The sequence below is a fragment of the Protomyctophum bolini genome, assembly GCF_963924005.1.
Source record: "Protomyctophum bolini genome assembly, chromosome: 8".
Taxonomy (NCBI): domain Eukaryota; kingdom Metazoa; phylum Chordata; class Actinopteri; order Myctophiformes; family Myctophidae; genus Protomyctophum; species Protomyctophum bolini.
This window is the reverse complement of record NC_137869.1, coordinates 50,209,325-50,232,219: the sequence shown is the minus strand read 5'-3', so window position 1 is coordinate 50,232,219 and position 22,895 is coordinate 50,209,325. Positions and strand designations below refer to the sequence as shown.

Genomic DNA, 22,895 nt, shown 5'->3' with positions numbered 1-22,895 from the left:
TGATGCCCTAGGGCGAGAAGTGACCTCGCATCTGCCTGGGTGAAGGCAGACTGCTGGGCGAGGGCTGGCACTTTTGCATGGTGGGACAGATCATATGGAATGAATTCGATGACGGGCTCATCCTCAAAATGCTGTCCTATTCCTTTCATTACAATTTAGAGCCCTTGCAGCCTCTCAAGCACATACCAGGGCTTAAATGTTGCGTTCACATGGGCAGATGCAAAGCTACAACAGTCTGTTCATTGTCAATGGAAGCCAGCGACATGAAGATGCAAAGATGCATCAGACGTTTGTAGGTGCTGCAAAAGCTACAACAGTTACAAATACACGTGTAAATATTTATTAACAGTTTGCAGAATTACAGTACATTTCAAGCACAAACTCAATACAAAGACTGTTAACTGTGAGTGGACGACCCAATTAAGCTTACACTTGTTTACATTTGTTTTGTTTGCATCAAAACATTTAGAGACGTACAAATAGACACTTCTATATAGTTAAAGAACAGAACAGGAATTCATCATAAAGGTATCAAAAAGGGAAAAGAATACAGTGAGGGGGAAAACGGGGGGCATTGGGGGGGATTCAGATTTTACGAGGGCCAGTTTCGAATTGCAGCCGTCCGTAGGTGCAAGGTGAGAGCGGTTTTGAAGTAGTCAAGGGATTCACATGGCTTAATGACTGTTGGTAGGGCGTTCCACATCCAACAGTCATTAAGACATGTGAATCCCTTGACTCCTTCAAAAACGCAGCATTAGGGTTTGACATGGCTCCAATCAGAGCCATAGAGTAAGACAGAGTTACGACAACTCCGTTCACTTCATGGGGCCAGTCTATGGGCTCGCACGAGTAGGCTACATGAACCACCTGACCGGGCTGTTTTCTGCCACCTCAATGTCGCAACAATGTCTACTACTCTAGTGGCTTTAACTTAGGGCTGTATTTTGCGTGTCTTAAGTACCAGGTCTTATTACCTAACTTGAGTAAACTAAAGACCTGGAGGCGTGATCAATGCTTTTTGGCCACTCAGAATAGCCAAATGGCATTGATCACGCCTCCAGGTCTTTAATTTACTCAAGTTAGGTAATAAGACCTGGTACTTAAGACACTCAAAATACAGCCCTTAAAGTTGGCTCCAATGCGCTGTAGCCAGGGTTGCCAGGTTTTGCGAGAGAAGCAAGCAACCAGGTCTATGAAAACAAGCCCAAAAGAAGTGAGGTCTGTTACCTTTAAACATGCACCTATAGGATATTTGAATAGCAGATCTACAAGCTCACAACGCATTGTTAGCTTGTAGATCTGCTATTTTCAACAACAACAAAAATCTTGAGGAAATTTTGAAATATGAGGGGAACAAATCTTGTATGCGCCTGCCAGGGACGCGTGATTTGGAATCCCACCAAAGCTCCAGGGTCCCATAGCGGCAGTGACGAGTCTGTGGGGGCCGGAGGGCCAGGGCCCCCATGAGGATTTTCGGGGAATTGCACACAACCACACCGTAGTCTGAAAACCCACCTCTTCAGACTCCATCATGGCCCATAGCACTTACTCTACCCTAGATAGCACTTCTGTAGACTTAGATAGCATTTGAAACAGACTTATAGCATGTTATGTAGACAGCACTAGAATTGCATTGTATATAGTCATAGCACGCCATAGTACATATGTATAGCATAGTAGTATATATGTAAAGTTTATACGTATAAATTTCATTATATAGATATTCCACTGTTACTTTCTTAGCTTACGCATGTTTCATGATGAATGTTTTTATGTGATGTATTCCCATGCTTTTGTTCTTGCTTAATGTAAGTCGCTCTGGATTAAGAGCGTCTGCTAAATTGTAAATTGTAATTGTAAATTGAAGACAGTCAAGACACTGTCCAACACCGCCCTCCCCTGGCTAAACCAGGCATGGGCCCCATGAGGATTATGAAAACTATTCGTTAGGATCCAGCACCCGCCTTACCATCTGATTGGCTCCCGGGCAGGCATAGTAGGTTAGGTTTCTGGTTTAAAGGTCACAGAGCGTGTTTTTCACATTTTTAGCAGCGTTTCTCCATCGGTTTTCCGAAAAACGTGTCCAGTGTGCATTATAGCCAGGTCCGTTAATTTGGCGCAATTGGAGGCATCTGCCTGGAGCTGTTTTCTTTTCCAGCAAGATTCCAGCAAATAAAACTTTGTTTCTCCTGCTCTCCTGCTCGGCTGCTGCTGCCCCCCAGGCAGGCCAGCCCAGGTCACTTAAGACACGCAAAATACTTAGTCTCCATATATGGGGATATTCGACTAGCACGTTGGGTTATATGACATAGGCTATGACATGTCTAGTATGACAATCCCTATAGCCTATTTGGTGCGGGTTGACCTAAGGCTGATATCAGATCGATATGGTAGAAGTTAGAACCCATATAGCCTATGGATCTTAATGGCTCAGTTATCCTGACAAAGCGTAATCGGATAATAATAGAGGTCTGCTCAAGGCAGAAGGCGAAGCATCAGCTGGTTTAAGTTCTAATCGGACACCACCAGTGACACCACTGCGGCGGGTCCTAACCCAGACAACCAGCATCAGAGCTATGAGCTATTTTATAACTGGTTTAAACAATATTAAGCCCAACAAACGCAACCCAGTGCCTGAGTGCCCACAACTACAAATATTTGCAAGCAACTTTACAGAAAAAAACTGAACAGAAACCAATCCCAAAGTCGCTTTACTCGCTTATAATAAACGGACATGGCAACACTGACATGTCAGCTGGCGAAGGGTCGCGTTTCGATAACGTCATCGTAGCATGCGACGAGTTGAACGTGCGTTCCCCACGCTGTTTATGTTCCTCCGAGTTGTTTTGGTGTAAAACATGGATATAAAAACGCAGCTAATACTTTGAATACAAAATAAATAACGATACTTTGAACAAAAGTGCAAATGACGTCGCGAGAGTCCGGAGGCGGCGGCGACGCCGTCAGAACGTTCGAGAAATGGAAGAAAAAGTACAACAGGAAGAAAACACGAGTCGACAAACAGAGGAAAGAGAAACACAAGCCCGAGTGGCAACTGGAGCGAGAAAACATCCAACAACTGGTCAGCAAGTACGTTTACGATACATTACTCTGTTACAGTGTACACAGATTCTGTTACAATGTAAACATGTCCGTCTGGTACCATGCACTAATGGCAGTGGTTCCCAAAGTGGGGTCCTTGAGGGAGTTCCAGGGGGTCCCCAGCTTGATATTTTGGAACCAAATGATTATGGACCCTTATGGGTCTGTAACTAGAGTGTACACTCTCTGGGTTAAAGCAACATTGATTTTACAATATAAATTTGGGGTCCCAGAAATAGAAATGCCATTAAATGGGGGTCCGTAGACTAATGCATGTCAAACTGGGGGTCCTTGAAATTAAGCGGGTTGAAAATCGCTGCTAGAGCCGTAAAGCGCTTCTCTTATGGTGTGGGGATGGGTCCGATTAATCGATTAATCGATTATCGTTAATAGGACCCGAAATCGATTATGAAAATTAATAATCGGAAATTCTCTGACGTTTCCGTTGTCTCCTATAGCTCCTATATGCTTCTTTTGAAACGGCTAACCCCCATCAAAAAAGCGCAGCACGGCCGCAACGGAGGTTATGTACAGCTGCATCCTATTGTGGGTTTACGAACTGGAGAGGGACCCTCCGTAAAGATGTAAACATCCAAATGTCAGAAACCTTTATGGGGGTGCCGAGAGGGGCTAGCTCAACCATCTGAAATAATGTAAAATATCACCTGTCTTAAACAGGTAAACTTGTACATTATTATGAGACCAAAATTGTACTTTCGACTTTAATGACTGCAGGCTTGTAGCTTCGCACAGGTTTTGTAGCAATTAGTACTAATAATAATACTCAAAGCATTCAAATACTTTACGTTACTTAAAACCATTTTCTAAATTCCTTTCTTTATTGTTTTACATTTCGTAAGAAAATGGCTAATTCAACAGTCTTTCTACCACTGCAGGTACGAGCAGATCAACGTGCAAGACGCAGTGAAGTTCTCCGATTTCCCCATTTCCAAGAAGACTCTGCGAGGTTTGATGCAGGCGCAGTACCGACAGCCCACCGAGATCCAGCGACAGACCATCAGCTTCGCCCTGCGAGGCAAAGACGTTCTGGGAGCCGCCAAGACCGGCTCTGGTAAGCCTAGGGCTGAAACTATCCAGGGTTGTCTTAGTGATTATTGATTTTATGGACTACTTTTTCGGTTAACCCATTTTAGACCTAAGGCTGATTACAAAAAGAAGAAAAAAATCCACAAAATCTGTTTTCTAAAAAAAACTATGTTTCTGTGTGAGTGGTTCTCAACATTTTTCATGTCAAGGACCCCCATAATTATCTGTATTTGGCCCAGACGCCCATGTGGAAATATTCTGTACCAGAGACCTCCCAGAAGTAAAGATAAGAGTTAAAAATGTTAACTGTGAAAGAATATATATTCAATGATTTGCACTCGTTTTCACGATTCTTCAAAAATAGCAGATCTACAAGATCGTAGCGCGGCACTCGTGCCACGCTATGAGCTTGTAGATTGGCAAAAACGGAGATCTCCGTCCTATTAAATGATTACGCCCAAAGCCCAGGACGGAGAATAATCAAAAGACGTAACATTACTCGTTTCATAACAGAGCGCACCAGTCTACAGCCTGGTTCCTAAAGTTAATATAAGTGCAACTAAATGCATTTGACATTAAGTAAAATGCACTCGGTGCCACGCTATGAGCTTGTAGATCTGCTTAACCTAAAACAAACACTTACTTTTTTAAGACCTGGCACGGCTCAGCCTGAATTTACAAAAATAGCAAAAAAATAAGAATCAATCAGGATTTCAATTCAAATAATAGCAAAAAAACTGTTTTGATTCACAAGTGACTGTTGAACCCCCCTAGGTAAGACGCTGGCCTTCCTCATCCCTGTGTTGGAGTGTCTTTATCGGCAGCAGTGGAGCTCTGTGGACGGCCTGGGAGCTCTCATCGTCTCCCCCACCCGAGAGCTGGCCTACCAGACCTTTGAGGTGCTCCGCAAGGTGGGGAGGAACCACGAGTTCTCAGCAGGGCTCGTCATCGGCGGCAAGGACCTGGAGACCGAGTCCCAAAACATCCACCGCACCAATATCATCATCTGTACTCCAGGTGGGTCTGCAAATAGCCATTATTTATCACACTCGACTCGTGTGAAGTAAGACTATATTTGTTCCATGATGGAACTGAACAATAGCACCCGCTCTAGTGATTTCTTAAGCCTCAAGGTTCCTCAGACCCAGACAAAGTTGGGCAAGACAGCTTTTTCTGTCAATGGCCCAACTTCATGGAATTAACTCCAAAACTATTTAAAACTGAGCTCCCAGTTCAAAGGAATGCTCCAGAATATTTTTCACCGTGATTGCTCCTGCTTCAATTGATTTATTTTACTGATGGTTGTGCTGTATAAAGTTCCTTTGTAATTTACCCTGATTTATAATGTTTTGTTTGATGTATTGTTTTGTGATTGTATTTTGTGTATTGTAACCTCGGCTACGTTGAAAATGAGGTCTTGCCCTCAACTGTATTTCCGAGTATGATTAAAGGTGAAAAAGAAAGAAAGTTGCGCAAGGGCAGTGTCAGCCAGATGGCATCTTAGCTTGTCATTTACTGCACTAAACAAACATTAAAGTCCATAGGACTTGGCTGGCAATCGTTTCTTGTTAAATAGGCTCCAAAACAGAGTCCATTATATGAAGGAAAAGTCCATTATATGAAGGTTTTGTTTCGACAAGTTGCAACAATTAGTAATACGGTAAAAAAACAATAACTTTAATTACAGCACAATACAAATGACAGTGTCATCAATTTCAATTAAGAACGAGAATGTATCTACCCCTAAAACAAACTACTTTTTGCCTGGTGCTTAGTAAGTTGTCAATTTGAGTGGTATCCAAGCGGTTCCACTGCTGAGTAGCACCTGAAAGTAAGGTTGAAAATTAGTGCTCTTTTTTCCCACTTAACCCCTAAGCTTCGGGGAAAAAGCGGATTGACAAGCTCACTGTCACATGTCGCACGAGCTTGTCGATTTAATTGAATAATTTAATTTTGGTCCAAAATAGAAAAGCCACTAGTATAGAGCGTCGCAGTCCCGCCCCCTTTCATGACGACGACTGGCCCAGGAAATAATTCCCCATTCATTTTTCGCATAGTCATTTCAAAAAGTATTTATTTAAAGACCTTAAAAGCCGGGGACAAAGCCAACTCGGATCGTGACAAATCATGACAAGAAACACTATTTTGGACCAAACAAATAATTACAAAGAAGAAAAACAACAAAAAAAGTGTACCCTGCCCTTTCTTTTCTTCTTTTATCAAATGATTTGTTCGTCCCAAAATATTGTTGTGTCTTGTCATGATTTGTCACGATCCCAGTTGGCTTTGTTTGAGGCCTACAGATCTTTAAATAAATATTTTTTGAAATGTCACTCTGGCACTCTGCTCACCAACGTATGGGGTTGACCTGTTTGACCCATTAACCCCAGGCAGACTGCTGCAGCACATGGACCAGACCGCCACTTTCCACGCCACCGATCTACAAATGCTTGTTTTGGACGAAGCGGACCGCATCCTCGACATGGGTTTCACTGACACGCTCAACGCCATTGTGGAGAACCTGCCCAAGACACGCCAGACGCTGCTCTTCTCGGCCACGCAGACCAAATCAGTGAAAGGTATATTTTTTTGAGTGGTGCACCCACTCTTATAGACAGCTATGCGTGTGTCCCTGTGTCCGAGCATGGAAGTAGAATATTGTCACCACCAAGTGTCACTGTTGTGCAGAGTGTCACTGTTGTGCAGCCTAACACACAGACAAAGGCCAGGGAGGAGAGATTGTACAGTACAGTACAGCACCACTCACTTCAGACGGGTCAGATTTTTGTTAACCCATTTAGACCTGAGGCCGATTGTAAAAACCTTTTTCATGTCAACGACCCCCAGAATGATATGTATTTGGCCGCGGACCCCCATCTGAAAATATGTTGTTCCAGGGACCCCACCAGAAACCAAGATTTAGTTAAAAACGTTCACTGTGAAAGAATATATATTCACAGATTTGCGCCATATTTTCACGATTTTTACAGGCTACAAGCTTGTAGCGTGGCACTCGGTGCCGTGCTATGAGCTTGTAGCCCACTTACTTTGTTTTGTTTTTTTGAAGACCTGGCACGGCTCAGCCTGAAGGACCCCGAGTATGTGTGGGTTCACGAGAGTGCCAAGTTCAGCACCCCCGCCACCCTGGAGCAGAGCTATGTGGTCTGTGAGCTCCACCACAAGGTCAACATGCTTTACTCCTTCATCAGGTAATAATAATACCTTGAGTATTTCCAACTTCCAATACTTTTATTTCTACTCCAATACATCTCAGATCCAAATGTACTTTTTTCTTCCCGTTCTACCCATTGCTGGCTGTCTGAATACCAAAACAAATAAAAAATAAAAAGGTCATTAAAATGTTGACATTATTTCTTATAGCAGCTTTAACTTGACACATTAACAGCATGACCTGCTAAACCCGCATTTTATTCCATTGTCATTTGCCAATGTTTGACCAGTTTTTATAGTATAGTTTGTTAGTTTTCCTGTAGTGATGGTCACTATGAATTTTATTTATTTTAATGTAGGGATCCCCCTGGGGGGTTCCGACCCACAGGATCCCGAACACTGCTCTAAAACTAAACATGCTCCACTCCTCCATCAGGAGCCACCTACAGAAGAAGATTATCGTGTTCTTCAGCAGCTGTAAGCAGATCCAGTATCTGTTCCGGGCGTTCTGCCGCCTGCGCCCGGGCATGCCCGTCCTGGCCCTGCACGGCAAGCAGCAACAGATGAAGAGAGTGGAGGTTAGATTCATTGATGTTTAGATTGATAACAAATCAGTGTTCATTTCCTCGATGAGAACTATGACGGAAAATGTTCGTTTTCTACATTTTTTCACTGACGAAAACATTATTAAATCCAAGCTATCATGACTAAACTCAGACTATATACCGTATATTGACAATTTCGTCCACAATATGTTATGTTAATGTTAGGGAGTGAATAGGGGATGTGTCAAATCAAGTGTCAAATCAGGCATTACGATGACACCAAGGACCGCCAAAATACATTTTTGGAGACAAAATCAACTATAGATTTACCGGTAGTTGAAAGTCTTATGATTTAGTCAACTAAAACTAAGCTAAAACTGAAACATTCATTCAGATGATGACTAAAACTAGGTGAGAGTCAAGTGAGACTCAAAAGACTATTACTAAATGAAAACTAAATCTTAATCTTGCTGTCAAAGATTAACACTGATAGAAATGCACAAAAATGACCATAATATTGTCGTAGTCTTGCGTAGCCAGACAACTATTCCACAATCTCCAGTCCAAATGCAATATAGAAGCTGAAACTACACCTCCCAAAATCCGAGCAAGGGGAAGCTGCCATTTCGGTTCGCACCAGAGTGTCTTTATCTCAAAGAAAAATCTTGGCCGTGAGATTCAATGCCAAAAGATAAACACTGTACACAGCAGATTCGGATCCTTTTTTAATCCCTCCCACACCGCACTTTGAGAAGCATTGCTGTGGTGCAGTGTGGATTTCGTCGACTAAAACTAAGACGAAAAATGTCCGTCGACTACCTCTTTTCACTGACGGAAACTAAATGCAAACTAAATTAAAGCTAAGCCATGGTGACTAAAACTAAGACTAAATATACTGACAATTTTGTCAACAAATAAATACTAGACTAAAATGTTAAGAAGGGACTAGTGGATAAGAGATCCATTATAATTCACTTTACACTTGGCTGCATGCTGAAAATAGCCGATCTACAAGCTCACAAGGCGTCACTCTGCGACGCCTTGTGAGCTTGTAGATATTTTCAGCAAGTGTAAAATAAGCCATTACGACGGCATCAACGTGTAATTTTGTCGACTAAATCAACTGTAGATTTAGTCGTCAAAAATCTTATAACATTTAGTCGACTAAAACTAGACTAACACAGAGACATTCCAGGTGACTAAAAATAAATTAAAACTATTCAAGAGACTGACTAAAACAAAAATTTGCTGCCAAAAACAACACTGCTGTGGTGCACACTGTATCACGTGACACTAACCTTCTGTCCGGCGCTAGGTGTACAACGACTTTTTGAAGAAGAAGAGTGCTGTGCTTTTTGCCACCGACATCGCTGCCAGAGGCCTGGACTTCCCTGCCGTCAACTGGGTGCTGCAGTTTGACTGTCCAGAAGACGCCAACACCTACATCCACAGAGTGGGACGCACCGCCAGGTAAAAAAACCAAGACAAAAACAAAACGTTGCTCTTTATTCAACGTTTCAGTCGCTAGACCTTCATCCGGACCGACTGTCTTGTCTAACAACGGAAACGTTTTTCGTCAACTAAACTAGATCTACAAGATGCGTTGTGACACGTCGTGAGCTTGTAGATCTGCTATTTATGGCACACAGCAGAGTCTAATTCAGACATTTCAACCGCCATCACGGCCGCCCAAAATACATTTTAGTCGACTAAATGTGTTTTTTAAATCTTGTTACATGCACTGTTTTATTGGTTTTACTCTTTTAATAGTTTTTTTCTAATATAGTTGTCCTTATTCTTGTCCGTCCGTCCCCCCCCCCTGGCCCCAACACATGTAAAGCGTCTTTGAGTGTCTCGAAAAGCGTTATATAAGTCCCATATATTATTATTATTAAATCAACTGTAGAAATGTTGTCAACATGACGTTGATATTGACAGGTACAAGGAGGGCATGGGTACATCTCTCATGACATGTTGATATTGACAGTTACAAGGAGGGCATGGGTACATCTCTAACGACATGTTGATATTGACAGTTACAAGGAGGTCATGGGTACATCTCTAATGACATGTTGATATTGACAGTTACAAGGAGGTCATGGGTACATCTCTCATGACATGTTGATATTGACAGTTACAAGGAGGTCATGGGTACATCTCTCATGACATGTTGATATTGACAGTTACAAGGAGGGCATGGGTACATCTCTCATGACATGTTGATATTGACAGGTACAAGGAGGGCGGAGAGGCCTTGCTACTGCTGCTGCCATCGGAGGAGAACGGGATGGTCGCTCAGCTGCAAGAGAAGAAGGTTCCAATTAATAAGATCCAGGTCAGGATTGCATGGCTAATAAGTTTCCCCCACTTAACCCATTCAGTGGTCGATTCTACAAATGTCTTCTTTTTTTTTCCCTTAATTTTTTTATCCCACGATTTTGTAACCCAGTTTTCTTTTTCACCCAGTGCCAATTATCTAATGTAATCCTGGGCGCTACACTTCCTCTGCCAACCTGGGCAGCAGACTGACCTCATGCCTCCTATGCATGAGTAGTCCAAGCTGCTTCTTTTCACCTGACAGAGGGGAATTTCCCCAGCCGGACGTAGCGCGTGGAAGGGACACGTTATTCCGACCAGTTCCTTTCCCCTCCATCAGGCGCCCCGGCTGGCCGGGGGGAGGTAGTTTTAGAGACCAGGATTACGGCATATTTTTGTGAGGGTATCCACCCTAGGGGACACGGGGAGAACATGCAAACTCCACACAGAAAGGCCAACCCCCGCCTCGGGTATGGGCACTGATGACGCGGAGGAGGGAACACGCCGCCAGTGCCCACAGCGTCGCCAGCGGGAATCGTACCCAGGACCTTCTAGCTGTGAGGCGACAGCACTATACCAACTGTGCCACCGTGCCCTACAAATGTCTTCTAAATCCTGACGGTTTTCTGAAAAACCTGTTTCTATATCAGTGGTTCTCAAACTATTTAATGTCAAGGAGCCCCATAATTATATGTATTTGGCCGCTGACCCCCACCTCAAAATGTGTTGTTCCAAGGACCCCCCAGAAGCAAAGATTTTAGTTAAAAACATTCACTCTGAAAGAATATATATTCAAATATTTGCACCACACACGCACACGGACGGACACACACGGACAGACAGAACACACACACATGGACGGAGTGCAAAACATACTTTTTCCCCATGCCTTCGGCCCAGTGGAGACAATAAATAGTGAAACCAGAAAGTTTATGCATGCACTATGTGTTACTATGTAAACTCTTCATTTCCATTTTCCAGCCATTCAATGCAAAAATTTGGCAACCCCCCCCGGGGGTCACGACCCATGGTTTGACAGCCCCATGTCTAACACAGCGTTTCTCAAAGTGGGTCCTGTGACGCAAGTCCAGGTTAATGCAATGCATTATAGGTTATACAGTATTAGAAAAATAGTGCGTGCCATCCATGCATCTGATTAGGACAGCCTTTTGGTAAATTGCATTAAGCATTTGTGGGGATTTGTGTAGTCTCCTCATAGAGCTTTCCAGTTCAAGTGGTAACGTTTCAACATGTGTTACCGATGATACTAACTAACTCAGGCTCTGTTCCATTCTGGTCAAACAGAGCCACGGTGCTGCTATTGTGCATGTTGGCTCACTGGAAACACTGCTACACCATCTGTTACACGGGTGGGTAACTCTGAGAGTGTATTTACAAATGGAACCTTACAGGTCGGAGTCATGGGGGTTCTTGAAATGTAAAAGTTTGAGAACCACTGCACACTAAATGGAACAGAGCCTTAACCCATTTAGACCTGACGTCGAAAAAAATCTTCTAAATCCTGCACACTAAATGGAACAGAGCCTTGACCCATTTAGACCTGACGTCGAAATAAAAAAAAAATCTTCTAAATCCTGACTGTTTTCTGAAAAACCTCATGTTTCTGTATCAGTGGTGCTCAATATTTCATGTCAAGGACCCCAAAAATTATATGTAATCGGCCACTGACCCCCATCTGAAAATATTGATCCAGGAACCTCTCAGAAACAAAGATTTGAGTTAAAAACGTTCACTCTGAAAGAATATACATTCAAAGATTTGAGCCACATTTTCAAGATAAAAAAAAAATAGCAGACCTACAAGCTCGTAGCGTGGCACTCTGTGCCGTGCTAAGAGCTTGTAGCTTGTAGATGACGAGACCGGAATGCACCTCCTATCCGAGGATATGATTGCTGGTGGCGGTTACTACCATTATCAATACTACTATTGACTAACAGTATTTGCTGTGTAGTGCATGTATACGGGCGTATATATATGCATGTATATATATTGTTTCTTTTTACGTATGTATAGTTTATCAGTTTTTGTCCCTTTTTGTATTTTTTTTTTTTTAATCTTCTGTGATTTTGTGTGCTATCTTATTGATTATATCCATTTTCAAAAGTTTCAAATTTTCAAAACTGTTTTTGACTGATTTGCTTGTCTGTAATAACCTGTAAAAAGGAATAAAAACAAAGTGAACACAAAACACCAAAAGGGGTTCCCGCCCAAAATGGGTTAATTAGTATCATCGGTAACAAGTTGGACCGAGGCCCCTAAAGTGGGAAGAGTTATTTCCAAAATGGCGAATGTTTCATGGAGCCTTTTTCCGTGTTAATGTGTTTTGCCCCGGCCTTGACTTCCAGGTGAACCCAGAGAAGTTCCAAGACGTGCAGCAGAAGTTGTCAGGCTTCCTGGCTCAGGAGCAGGACCAAAAGGACCGGGCTCAGCGGTGCTTCGTGTCCTACCTGCGCGCCGTCTACCTGATGAAGAACAAGCAGGTGTTCGACGTCTTCCAGCTGCAGCTGCAGGAGTACGCTCTGTCCCTGGGCCTCGCCCTGCCTCCCAGGTGCACCAGCTTAGAATTACTGTTAACCCATTTAGGCCTGACGTCCTCATGTTGTCCATCAGTGGTTCTCAATATTTCATGTCAAGGACCCCAAGAATTATATGTAATTCGGCCGCCGACCCCCATGTGAAAATATGTAGTTCCAAGGACCCCCCCAGAAGCAAAGATTTGAGTTAAAAATTGAAACTCTGAAATAATATATTCAAAGATTTGAGGCACATTTTCACGATTTTTCAAAAATAGCAGACCTACAATTTCATAACACGGCACCGAGTGCCGCGATATGAGCTTGTAGATCTGCTATTTTTCAAAAGCTAAAGTATAACATAATGCTTTAAAACACCAAAAGGGGTTCCCGTCCAAAATGGGTTAATTACTTCATGTAACACTACGACAAAAAAATAAATGTTCCTCTACTACCTTTTTTCACTTGACGAAAACTGGATATAAACTAAGCTATGATGACTAAGACTAAATGTGCTGCAGTTTCGTCAAATGGTGCAGTTATATAGTGCCTTTATCAGAAGTGCTTAATGCATTCACTCATTCACATGCACATTCACGATGGCCTGAAAACCATGCAAGGCACCAACCTGCACATCGGGTCAGATCATTCAGGGTTCAGCGTCTTGCTCAAGGACACTCCCACACTAACTCTGGGGAGCCCGGGTTCGAACTCGTAACTTTCTGTTTCCCAAGTGGCCGCTCTACCATGACCTACTGCCACCTCAACAAATTAAAACTAGATTCAGTTAGGTAGGGACTACCGGTACATGGGAAGAGATCCAGTAGAAATAAAATAGAAGTAATTTTATATTTGGTTGTGCCTCAGTTGTTGCGTTCTGAGAATACAGATCTTTTTTTTTTTTTTACTTCTAAATTTTTATCCCACGATTTTTATCCCGCCAAAATTCATTTTTGGCGACAAAATCAAGAACAACACATGGTAATACATGAAATACATAGAAATAGTCATCAAGAATCTGACATCCGTCTAACAATAGAATATCTGTACAATGGAACGATGAGTGTACACTATAGAGTGCTGTCTACATAAAATGCTATCTAAATGACAAGTTTAGCCTTTGCATACGCCTGGTCGTCGAGGCTTGTGCAAGTGCTACGGCAAGTGCATGGATTACCTGCATTAGTTAAATGAAGCGTTGTAACTCTTCCCAGGGTGCGCTTCCTGAAGAGCGTCCCTCATAAACGCATGGAGGACACAAAAGAAGATGCGCAGAGAGATGGAGATCAGTCTGAGGAAGAGGAGGAGGAGGAGAGCGAGTTGAAGAGCTTCAAGGCCAAGCTGAAACGTGCGTCTCACGCAGAGAGCCAGAGCTCAGACGAGACGGACGGTGACAGTGAAGACAGTGGTGATGATGAGCATAAAGAGGTGCTGCAGTGTGACCCCAGGTAAGGCTAAGGCACATGTATTTCTATAGCACCACTGCTTCCCAAACCTTTTAGCTTGAGGCCCAAGAGAGACCCAAACTAGTGAAAATACCATAGCAGAGCCTAAGGAGCTTGTCCTTATATTAGGAGGAGCTTGTAGGCTGTAAGATATATTCAAAGAATTGTGCCGCATTTTCAAGATTTCTTTCAAAAAATAGCAGACCTACAAGCTTGTAGATCTGCTATTTTTCAATAGCTAAAGCATAACATAATGCTAACACCAAAAGGGGTTAAACATTAGTGACTTCAGTGTTGTTTTCGTCGACTAAATCTAAGACGAAAAATGTCCGTCGACTACCTTTTTCACTGACAAAAACTAAATGGAAACTAAATTAAAATAAGCTATGATGACTAAAACTGAGACTAAATATATTGACAATTTCGTCACCAAATAAAAACTAGACTAAATGGGGGACTAGTGGAAAAGAGATCCACTAAAAGTCATTTTACACTTGGTTGCATGCTGAAAATAGCAATTATAGCATTATGTCAAAATAGCAGATCTACAAGCTCACAACGCGTTGCGTTGTGATCTTGTAGATCTGCTATTTTCAACAAGTGTAAAATTACACGGCATCAAGGCCCGCCAAAACACATTTTAGTCGACTAAATCACCTGTAGATTTAGTCGACTAAAATTGCATGACACTTAGTCTACTAAAACTAGACTAACACATAAAACATTCCAGGTGAACTAAAATGTGACTAAAACTAAATGAAGTTTCAGTCCAAAGACTATGACTAAACTAAAATAGAAATTTGCTGCCAAAAACAACACTGTATACACGGCCATTCTAGCCTCCGTGCACTGGTTGCCGAACAGTGTTATTTTTGACAGCAACATTTGATTTAGTTTTGTCGTAGTTTTTTGAATAAAATGTAATCTAGTTTTATTCATATTTTTTTGCCCTCTGAAAGGTTTTAGTTTTAGTCTAGTTTTAGTCGACTAAATATAAGATTTTGTCGACAACAAATTATTTTGGAAGGCCTTGATGGTATCGTAATGCCAGGATTGCCATTCTCACAACTTAACGGCTGTCGTCGTCCCCCCCGGATGCTGGAGGTTCAAGTGGTTAACAAAAGCTTTCATGCATTTTAAGCTCTGCATATTTAGATTAGCGCGATAGTATCGATTATCACGATCATTTTTGGCCACAATAATCATGATGTCATTTTCATATCGTCCCATCTGTGATGTGACACAGACATCATCTTTGGTTTAAAGTCCACTTTCCATGCGCCGCTGGGTTGGACTGGATTCTCGATATGGCTTTCTTCCACCGGGAACGGTCCATGGCCATCTTATGCTCGATGCCGAGCGCTCTCATGTCAGCCAACACGGTCATCTGGCAGGTCTTCTTAAACCGACCACTGGGTCTTGTCCCCTCTGGATTAAGCAATATCACCGTACTTTCTTCACCCAAACGTTCTTTTTCTTCCTTACAATGTCTCCATACCATCGCATGCATTTGACACTGATCCAAATTGTGTTTGACTCCACAGCGACAGTGAGGACGATGACACTTTGAGGGATTTGGATTTGCTGACGGTCAAGAGGAAAGACGTCTTTAATGTCACTGAAGGCCAAGAGCCTGAAGAGGAGGAAGTTACCACCCAGGTCAAAAAGAAAACCACCAAAGAGACCAAATTTAAAGGTAGGAACATACAGGGGACAGTGGTGGGCAACTTTGACGATGGAGATGGCCATTATAATTCCACACTCACTCCAGAGGGCCACTATAGTTCCACACTCACTCGAGAGGGCCTCTATAGTTCCACACTCACTCCAGAGGGACACTATAGTTCCACACTCACTCCAGAGGGCCTCTATAGTTCCACACTCACTCCAGAGGGCCACTATAGTTCCACACTCACTCCAGAGGGCCTCTATAGAGCGTCGCAGTCCCTCCCCCTTTCAGAACGACGAGTGGCCCAGGAAATGCAATGCATTTCTCCCATAGGATTTTCTTTAAGTATTTATTTAAAGACGGTTACGCCGCGGACAAAGCCAACTCGGATCGTGACAAATCATGACAATGAACACAATATTTTGGGCCGATCAAATCATTAGAAAGAAGAAAATAAAGGCAGGAGACAACACTATTTGTTTTGTTTTTCTTCTTATAAATTATTTGATCGGCCCAAAACATTGTGTTCATTGTCATGATTTGTCACGATCCGAGTTGGCTTTGTCCGCAGCGTAACCGTCTTTAAATAAATACTTAAAGAAAATCCTATGGGAGAAATGCATTGCATTTCATTTCCTGGGCCACTCGTCGTTCTGAAAGGGGGAGGGACTGCGACGCTCTATAGTTCCACACTCACTCCAGAGGGCCTCTATAGTTCCACACTCACTCCAGAGGGCCTCTATAGTCCACATTGCATACTGTCGTAGCAAAACTTGTCTATCTTCAACGTTTTGAGCTTGTAGATTGGCAATTTTTTTTGCTATTATTTGAATTGAAATCATGATTATTATATATTTTTCCCATATGGCAAACTTATCAGTATCTGTTAAATCTTTTTTTAAAGATGCCAAGAAGGTCCTGAAGAGAAAGCTCAAAGTCAACACCAAAACCACCTTCACGGAGGACGGCGAGGCGGTGCAGCAGTGGCCGCCGGCCCAGCGCACGGCCGCCGGCGACCAGGACGAGGACGAAGGCATTTCTGGGATCGACGTGGCGAAGGCCCGCCAGAGGCTGCAGCGCGAGGACCAAGAGTTCGACAAGCACGAGTACAGACGCAAAGTCAAAGAGAAACACCGCGAGAAGAGGCTGAAAGCAAAGGACGCCAGGTAAGGGATAGTACTGACAATGAACCCATTAAGACCTGAAAACAAGATTCTACAAAACGTCTTCCAAATCCTTTCAGTTTTCTGAAAAAAACGTATCAGTGGTGAGATTTTATTCTCGCTGAACAGGCAGAAACCTGTGGTGTGTAGAATGTTGAAGCACTGAGAAAACTGTTGCGCCTTTCTTCGTCCTTTTTTTCTCTTTAAAGTTGACTACGGTAGCGGTGGTCTCAAAAACATAAAGGAACTTTGACAGGAAAAGACTCGCTCACCGTATAAACAAAGAAGTAAAACTCCTTAGACTTGAGACTTAGAAAAATATATTTTCTTTTATTTTAAGATGCTGTGCTCATGGTGCTCTGTGCTCATGGTGAGATTAAAAAGCAAAACGTTTTCGGTCCTCAGACCTTCGTCAGTGCTATGGTTTTTTACAGACAAAGAACTTGCTTTTAAACAGCTTCCAAATAATACAGCTCAGGTGCTGTGCATTACTAATTGGTGACATCACCAGATTGTGGGCGTGGACATTACAGAAGAGATAAATATACAAAATCAAAGTTATATATGAAACAAAAATATTGCATACATCACATGTTGACAGACTTATATAATCACTTTTTGAATATAACTTTTTACTCTATAGGTAGCACTGGAGGGAGAGATCCTCATTCAAGCCACCTGGATTGACAGACTTCAAATAAAAAATCCATCTAGATTCAGTTTGGAGGAGTTTGGTGTCTAAATCACCCCCTCTTCTCCATAGCAGATCTGTCTTACACAGTCATTGATCAAGTTAAGAAATCTAGAAGAGGGGGTGATTTAGACACCAAACTCCTCCAAACTGAATCTAGATGGATTTTTTATTTGAAGTCTGTCAATCCAGGTGGCTTGAATGAGGATCTCTCCCTCCAGTGCTACCTATAGAGTAAAAAGTTATATTCAAAAAGTGATTATATAAGTCTGTCAACATGTGATGTATGCAATATTTTTGTTTCATATATAACTTTGATTTTGTATATTTATCTCTTCTGTAATGTCCACGCCCACAATCTGGTGATGTCACCAATTAGTAATGCACAGCACCTGAGCTGTATTATTTGGAAGCTGTTTAAAAGCAAGTTCTTTGTCTGTAAAAAACCATAGCACTGACGAAGGTCTGAGGACCGAAAACGTTTTGCTTTTTAATCTCACCATGAGCACAGAGCACCATGAGCACAGCATCTTAAAATAAAATAAAAATAAAAAGTCTCAAGTCTAAGGAGTTTTACTTCTTTGTTTATACGGTGAGCGTGTGTAGAATGTTACCATAGGTATGTGTTGCTGTTTGATGACGTGAAGTCCATTGTTCCAACGTCAAGGACCCACAGAATGACATGTATTTGGCCGCGGACCCCCATCTGAAAATATGTTGTACCAGGGACCCCACCAGAAGCAAATATGAATTAAAAACGTTCACTGCACAATTTTTCACTATGAGCTTGTAGATCTGCTATTTTTCAACAGCTAAAGTTTAAAATAATGGTTAAAGTGCTCAAAAGCTATAAGGTGATACAGACGCGTCCTCAGGTCTAAATGGGTTAAATAACTATTGATTCATTGCCGATAAGAATTTTATTTTTGTATCAATCCCACCGTCCTGCTGTCATTCAATTACAGAGAAGCCGTGAAAATGTAATCTGTTAAATGTAATAACTTAATTTATTTCATTGTCTATTCTTTGAAAAAACACATTGTCTTAATGGTGTCATGATTATTTCAAAAAGTAATATATAACAAACACATTTTATTGATATAACTTTGTTGAGGGAAATCCAGTTTCTCCGGGAAAATAAAAATAAATCTCTGCTTATGAATTATAATGGATGATAAACCAACTATTGACCAGTAGTGACATAATGACAAATGTCCCATCGCTACTGCCAGGCGGGAAGCCCGCAAACGTGACGGCAAGACATCTGACGATGACGGCGGCGACGACGATGAGGAGGAAGTGGTGGCGTACCTGGCGGGCCACGGGGAAGACTTTGACCCCGCCTCGCTGCCCGACCCGGACCAACGGCGCTCCGACTCTGAGGAGGTGCGTATAGTTCATTCTGTTCATTTAGTTCAGTGGTTTTCAACCATTTTCATATCGAGGCCACTATCCATGCTGTATTGACGTTGGTACCATTAGGAGAGACAACGATCAAAATAACAATCCTTCTACATTGTCGAATTGTGTAGACTTCTTGTAAATTAACTTAAATACTGCAGATGTTTAACAAAAAAAATAACTCTTGAGAGTGTAAAATGAAACCAAATGGGACCCGTACGGGTAGTCCGCAAAATTTGATCTTGAACTCTTGAGTGTAAAATGAAACGGGTCCATTTGGTTTCATTTTACACTCAAGAATTCAAGATCTAATTTGGGTCCATGTGCTTACCAACTCCATCATTTAATAAAAGTTTCACTTTCAGGAGATTTTATTTTTGGACTGAATTTCAATAGACGTCTTATCTTTGGTAACCGCAAGGTTGCCAGGTCGAACTCGGGCTCCCCCAGAGTTGGTGTCGAAGTAGACTGGAACTATGCTTTTTATGGCATAGGCAGCTCCCGGCTGCTGGACATGAGACAAATTAATTAGAGCGAGAGAGAGGAGTGTGTGTGTACGTGTGTGTGTCAATTTAACAAAGGTGCAGACGATCAGAAATCAACAGAGTGCTACCGTATGCCGAATTGAAGTGGACTCTGCCCCAGACTTTTTGTTTTTTCTCCCTGGAAATTAAAACGTCTGGGTTTCCGAGGCTAGTGTCAAAGTGTCCTTGAGCAAGACACTGAACCCCAAATTGCTCCTGATGTGCTGGTCCTTGCATGATTTCCGCTGCCATCGGTGTATGAATGTGTGTGTGTGTGAATGGGTGAATGTAAAGTGCCTTGGATAAAGGCGCTATAGAGCACCGAAGTCCTGACGTAACTCGCTCATCCCTTCGATTCCCCTTGTTCGCGGAAGTAATTTCTCTATGGAGAATAACATGGGTTCATCTTAAAATCGTTTCATATAAGTGTTCAAAGGGTCCAAAAATAAACAAGCTGTCTCTGCATTATTGTCATGGAGGTAGGTGTCTCTGTATCGTTTGCAACAGTCAGTCACTCGTATATGATACAATCTGTTTCTAGCGAAAATTTAACTAATTCAGTAGCAGTAACATTAGCGTTTTTCTTAATATCCATATGAGTGAAACGGCCAGGGTGACATGTTCAAACACAGTTTTTAAATGAGGCGATTTAAAATCCCCCTATGAGGATTATAATGCAAATAAAAAGTACACGAACCTGTGGATTTGCGCCCTCTACCGATATTGACGTCAGACTTCGGTGCTCTATATAAATGCACCATTTACCATTTCCTTTCCTTTCCTTGTCTTTGAAGGAGGAGGAGGATGAGGAGGGAGTGGGAAGTCCCCCTGTTGGCGGGCGAAGGAAACGCAGCCACAGCAGCGATGACGACAGCAGTGAGGCAGAGGAAGAGGAGAAGCCAACGACAGGAAACAGGAAGAGAGCGAAGCGGCGTACGGAGGAAGATGCAACAACGCGGCAGCAGCTGGACACTGGCCTCTCTCTGGCCGAGGACGAGGAACTGGTCCTGCATTTGCTGGGTGGAAACAAATAGAGCATGCTTATGTCCAGTAGTTCAGTGGTTCCCAAACCTTTTCATGTCAAGGACCCCCAAATTGACACTCATCAGCCCCGCAGGCCCCCATTAGAAAACATATGCCAAGGAATCCCCATAAGAGACGATTTGTACGGCTCGGGCAGTGATTTTCATTTCAAGGACCACCCAGATTTGACCTGAATTAGGCTATGGGCCCCCATTTAATGACATTTCACTCTCTGGGACTCCAATGTATATTTTAAAATCAAAGTTAATTTAACTCTGAGAGTGTACAAATGGACCCGTTAGGGTCCATTTGGTTCCATTTGTACACACACTGAGTTACAGACCCATAAGGGTCCATTTGGTTCCTAATTATCATTTAGCTGGGGACCCCCTTGAACTCTCTCAAGGACCCCTGGGGGTCCCTGAACCCCACTTTAAGATCCACTGCAGTAATTGATACAGAACACAACTTTATTTCTATTGCTCACTCACCCCATGATAACTTGAACACAAGGAGCATTTTTGTTTGTATATTACCATTCCTTTACATTGAATTAAAAAAAACTAGCGAGTGAAGAAATAGTTATAAGAAGATTGAGGCCACAATTTACAGCTGCAACAAATTTCTGTTACCCCTAAACTTCTTCTAAAAAAAATCAATGTAGTTGATGTAGACGTTAAGGGATAAGGGGTTTAGCACTGATGAAAATAGGGCTATATATATATATATATATATATATATAATATATATATCCGGCGCCTGTTATGTTTTTCTTCCATTTGTACACTCTAAGAGTTTGTTTTGGAACCCCTCAAGGAAGACTTTGGGCCGATTCATACTCCTATTTTAGAGCCGAATAAAAGTCGGTTCGGCTCTGTAGAGCCTACAATTTGACGTCATTTGAGGTTCGGGGGGGCGGCTCTTCGGTGCTACTGAAAATTTCTGACAAGCCAAAATCATTTCGGCACTACAGCGCCGAAACAGCGGTAAAATAGGAGTATGAATCGGCCCTTAGGCTCCCTGGGTGACACTTTGAGAACCACTGAACTACACATCTCAAAGGCTACATCCCAAAACTCCTGCCTCCCTGCTCCGAGGCCAGGCTAAGGCATGAGAAAACAACGCTAGTGGAGGATGGGAGTATATTGGGATGTGGCCGTTGTGAGGTTGTATGTACAGTTGTAGTTGAGGATGTTATTGACTTGTCTTGTTAAAGCGATGGCAAAAATTTAACACTGGTGAAAAAGGCCTGTCATTTAACTGACATGAACCAAACGTGTACAAATAACATTGCTGGAAGTCGTTACACATACAAAAAAGAGAGAATTTGTCTGTCATTTAAAAAAAAAAGTGTTTGTGTTAAAGTCATGACCTCTTTTGGTTAGATTGAGAATATTATCAGTTTAAAAACGTACATACCGGTATGTCTTGTCTTTAGAATTAGGTAAGGTTTGAATGATATAGTTTATAACTTGTGTAATTTGAAATGGTCTGACATAAAAATGTTTTAAATAAATATGCTCACTGTAAGAGACCACGCCTTCTGCTCAAGTTTAGCAGTATTTATTGCACAAAGTGAGATGTATGTTAATTATTGTGTATTGACTTACTTCTCAGGAGCGGTCAGTCGCCGCTGCTCTGGCACTGGCACTGCCCCCGCTCGGTTTAGGAGAGAGAGGTGTTAGAAGGGCAAACGGTGTTGTTTTCGTCGACTAATACTAAGAGGAAAAATGTTTTTTCACTGACAAACTGCATGGAAAATAAATGAAAACTATAAGCTCTGGTAAATAAAGGCTCATATATTCTGGATTTTCGGTGGTTAGGTGACCACCGAACTACAACATGACGTCATGACTCATGAGCTGCGGTGAAGAGCAAACCACCGCCACCGCTCCAGCCCTTCTCTTTGTTTTTTACTCACCACCGCTCAACGTTATTTCAGCTCCGGTGGTCACCTCACCACCGAAAATCCAGACTATGAATAGGCCTTTAGACTAAATATAGGCCTATTGACGCCAAAAACAACACTTGATGGCAAAGCTGTGGATGAAGGGGAATTGATGCCACAAAGCAGAATCAAAAAGGTAAGTGATGCAATCTCGGGTGTATTTATAGGTTGTGATTGCTACGTGGATTGGCTGTGAGACTAGGAACCAGTATTGATTTCGTCGACTAATCCGGTATTATGACGGAAATTGTTCATCGACTACCCTTTTTCATTGACAAAACTAAATTGAAACGACATGAAAACTATTAAGCTCAAA

The 22,895-nt window shown here is 42.3% G+C and overlaps 1 protein-coding gene across 3 annotated transcripts; it reads left to right on the top strand.

Annotated features, from left to right (window-relative positions):
- Nucleotides 1-2,805: 2,805 nt before the first annotated feature.
- ddx10 (DEAD (Asp-Glu-Ala-Asp) box polypeptide 10) lies at nt 2,806-22,171 on the top strand. 3 transcript variants are annotated; one of them, XM_080770124.1, is made up of 14 exons: nt 2,806-3,090; nt 3,999-4,174; nt 4,924-5,166; nt 6,540-6,728; nt 7,217-7,358; nt 7,757-7,898; nt 9,181-9,335; nt 10,098-10,200; nt 12,548-12,750; nt 13,930-14,163; nt 15,705-15,856; nt 16,734-16,995; nt 18,916-19,069; nt 20,406-22,171. In XM_080770124.1, the coding sequence occupies exons 1-14, from the start codon at nt 2,927-2,929 to the stop codon at nt 20,640-20,642; spliced, it is 2,556 nt and encodes an 851-aa protein (XP_080626250.1). In that variant the 5' UTR covers nt 2,806-2,926; the 3' UTR covers nt 20,643-22,171. The 3 variants fall into 3 exon arrangements, with proteins under 3 accessions (XP_080626250.1, XP_080626249.1, XP_080626248.1); XM_080770123.1 differs by having other exon boundaries at nt 20,403-22,171; XM_080770122.1 differs by having other exon boundaries at nt 18,916-19,078; nt 20,409-22,171.
- Nucleotides 22,172-22,895: the final 724 nt, after the last annotated feature.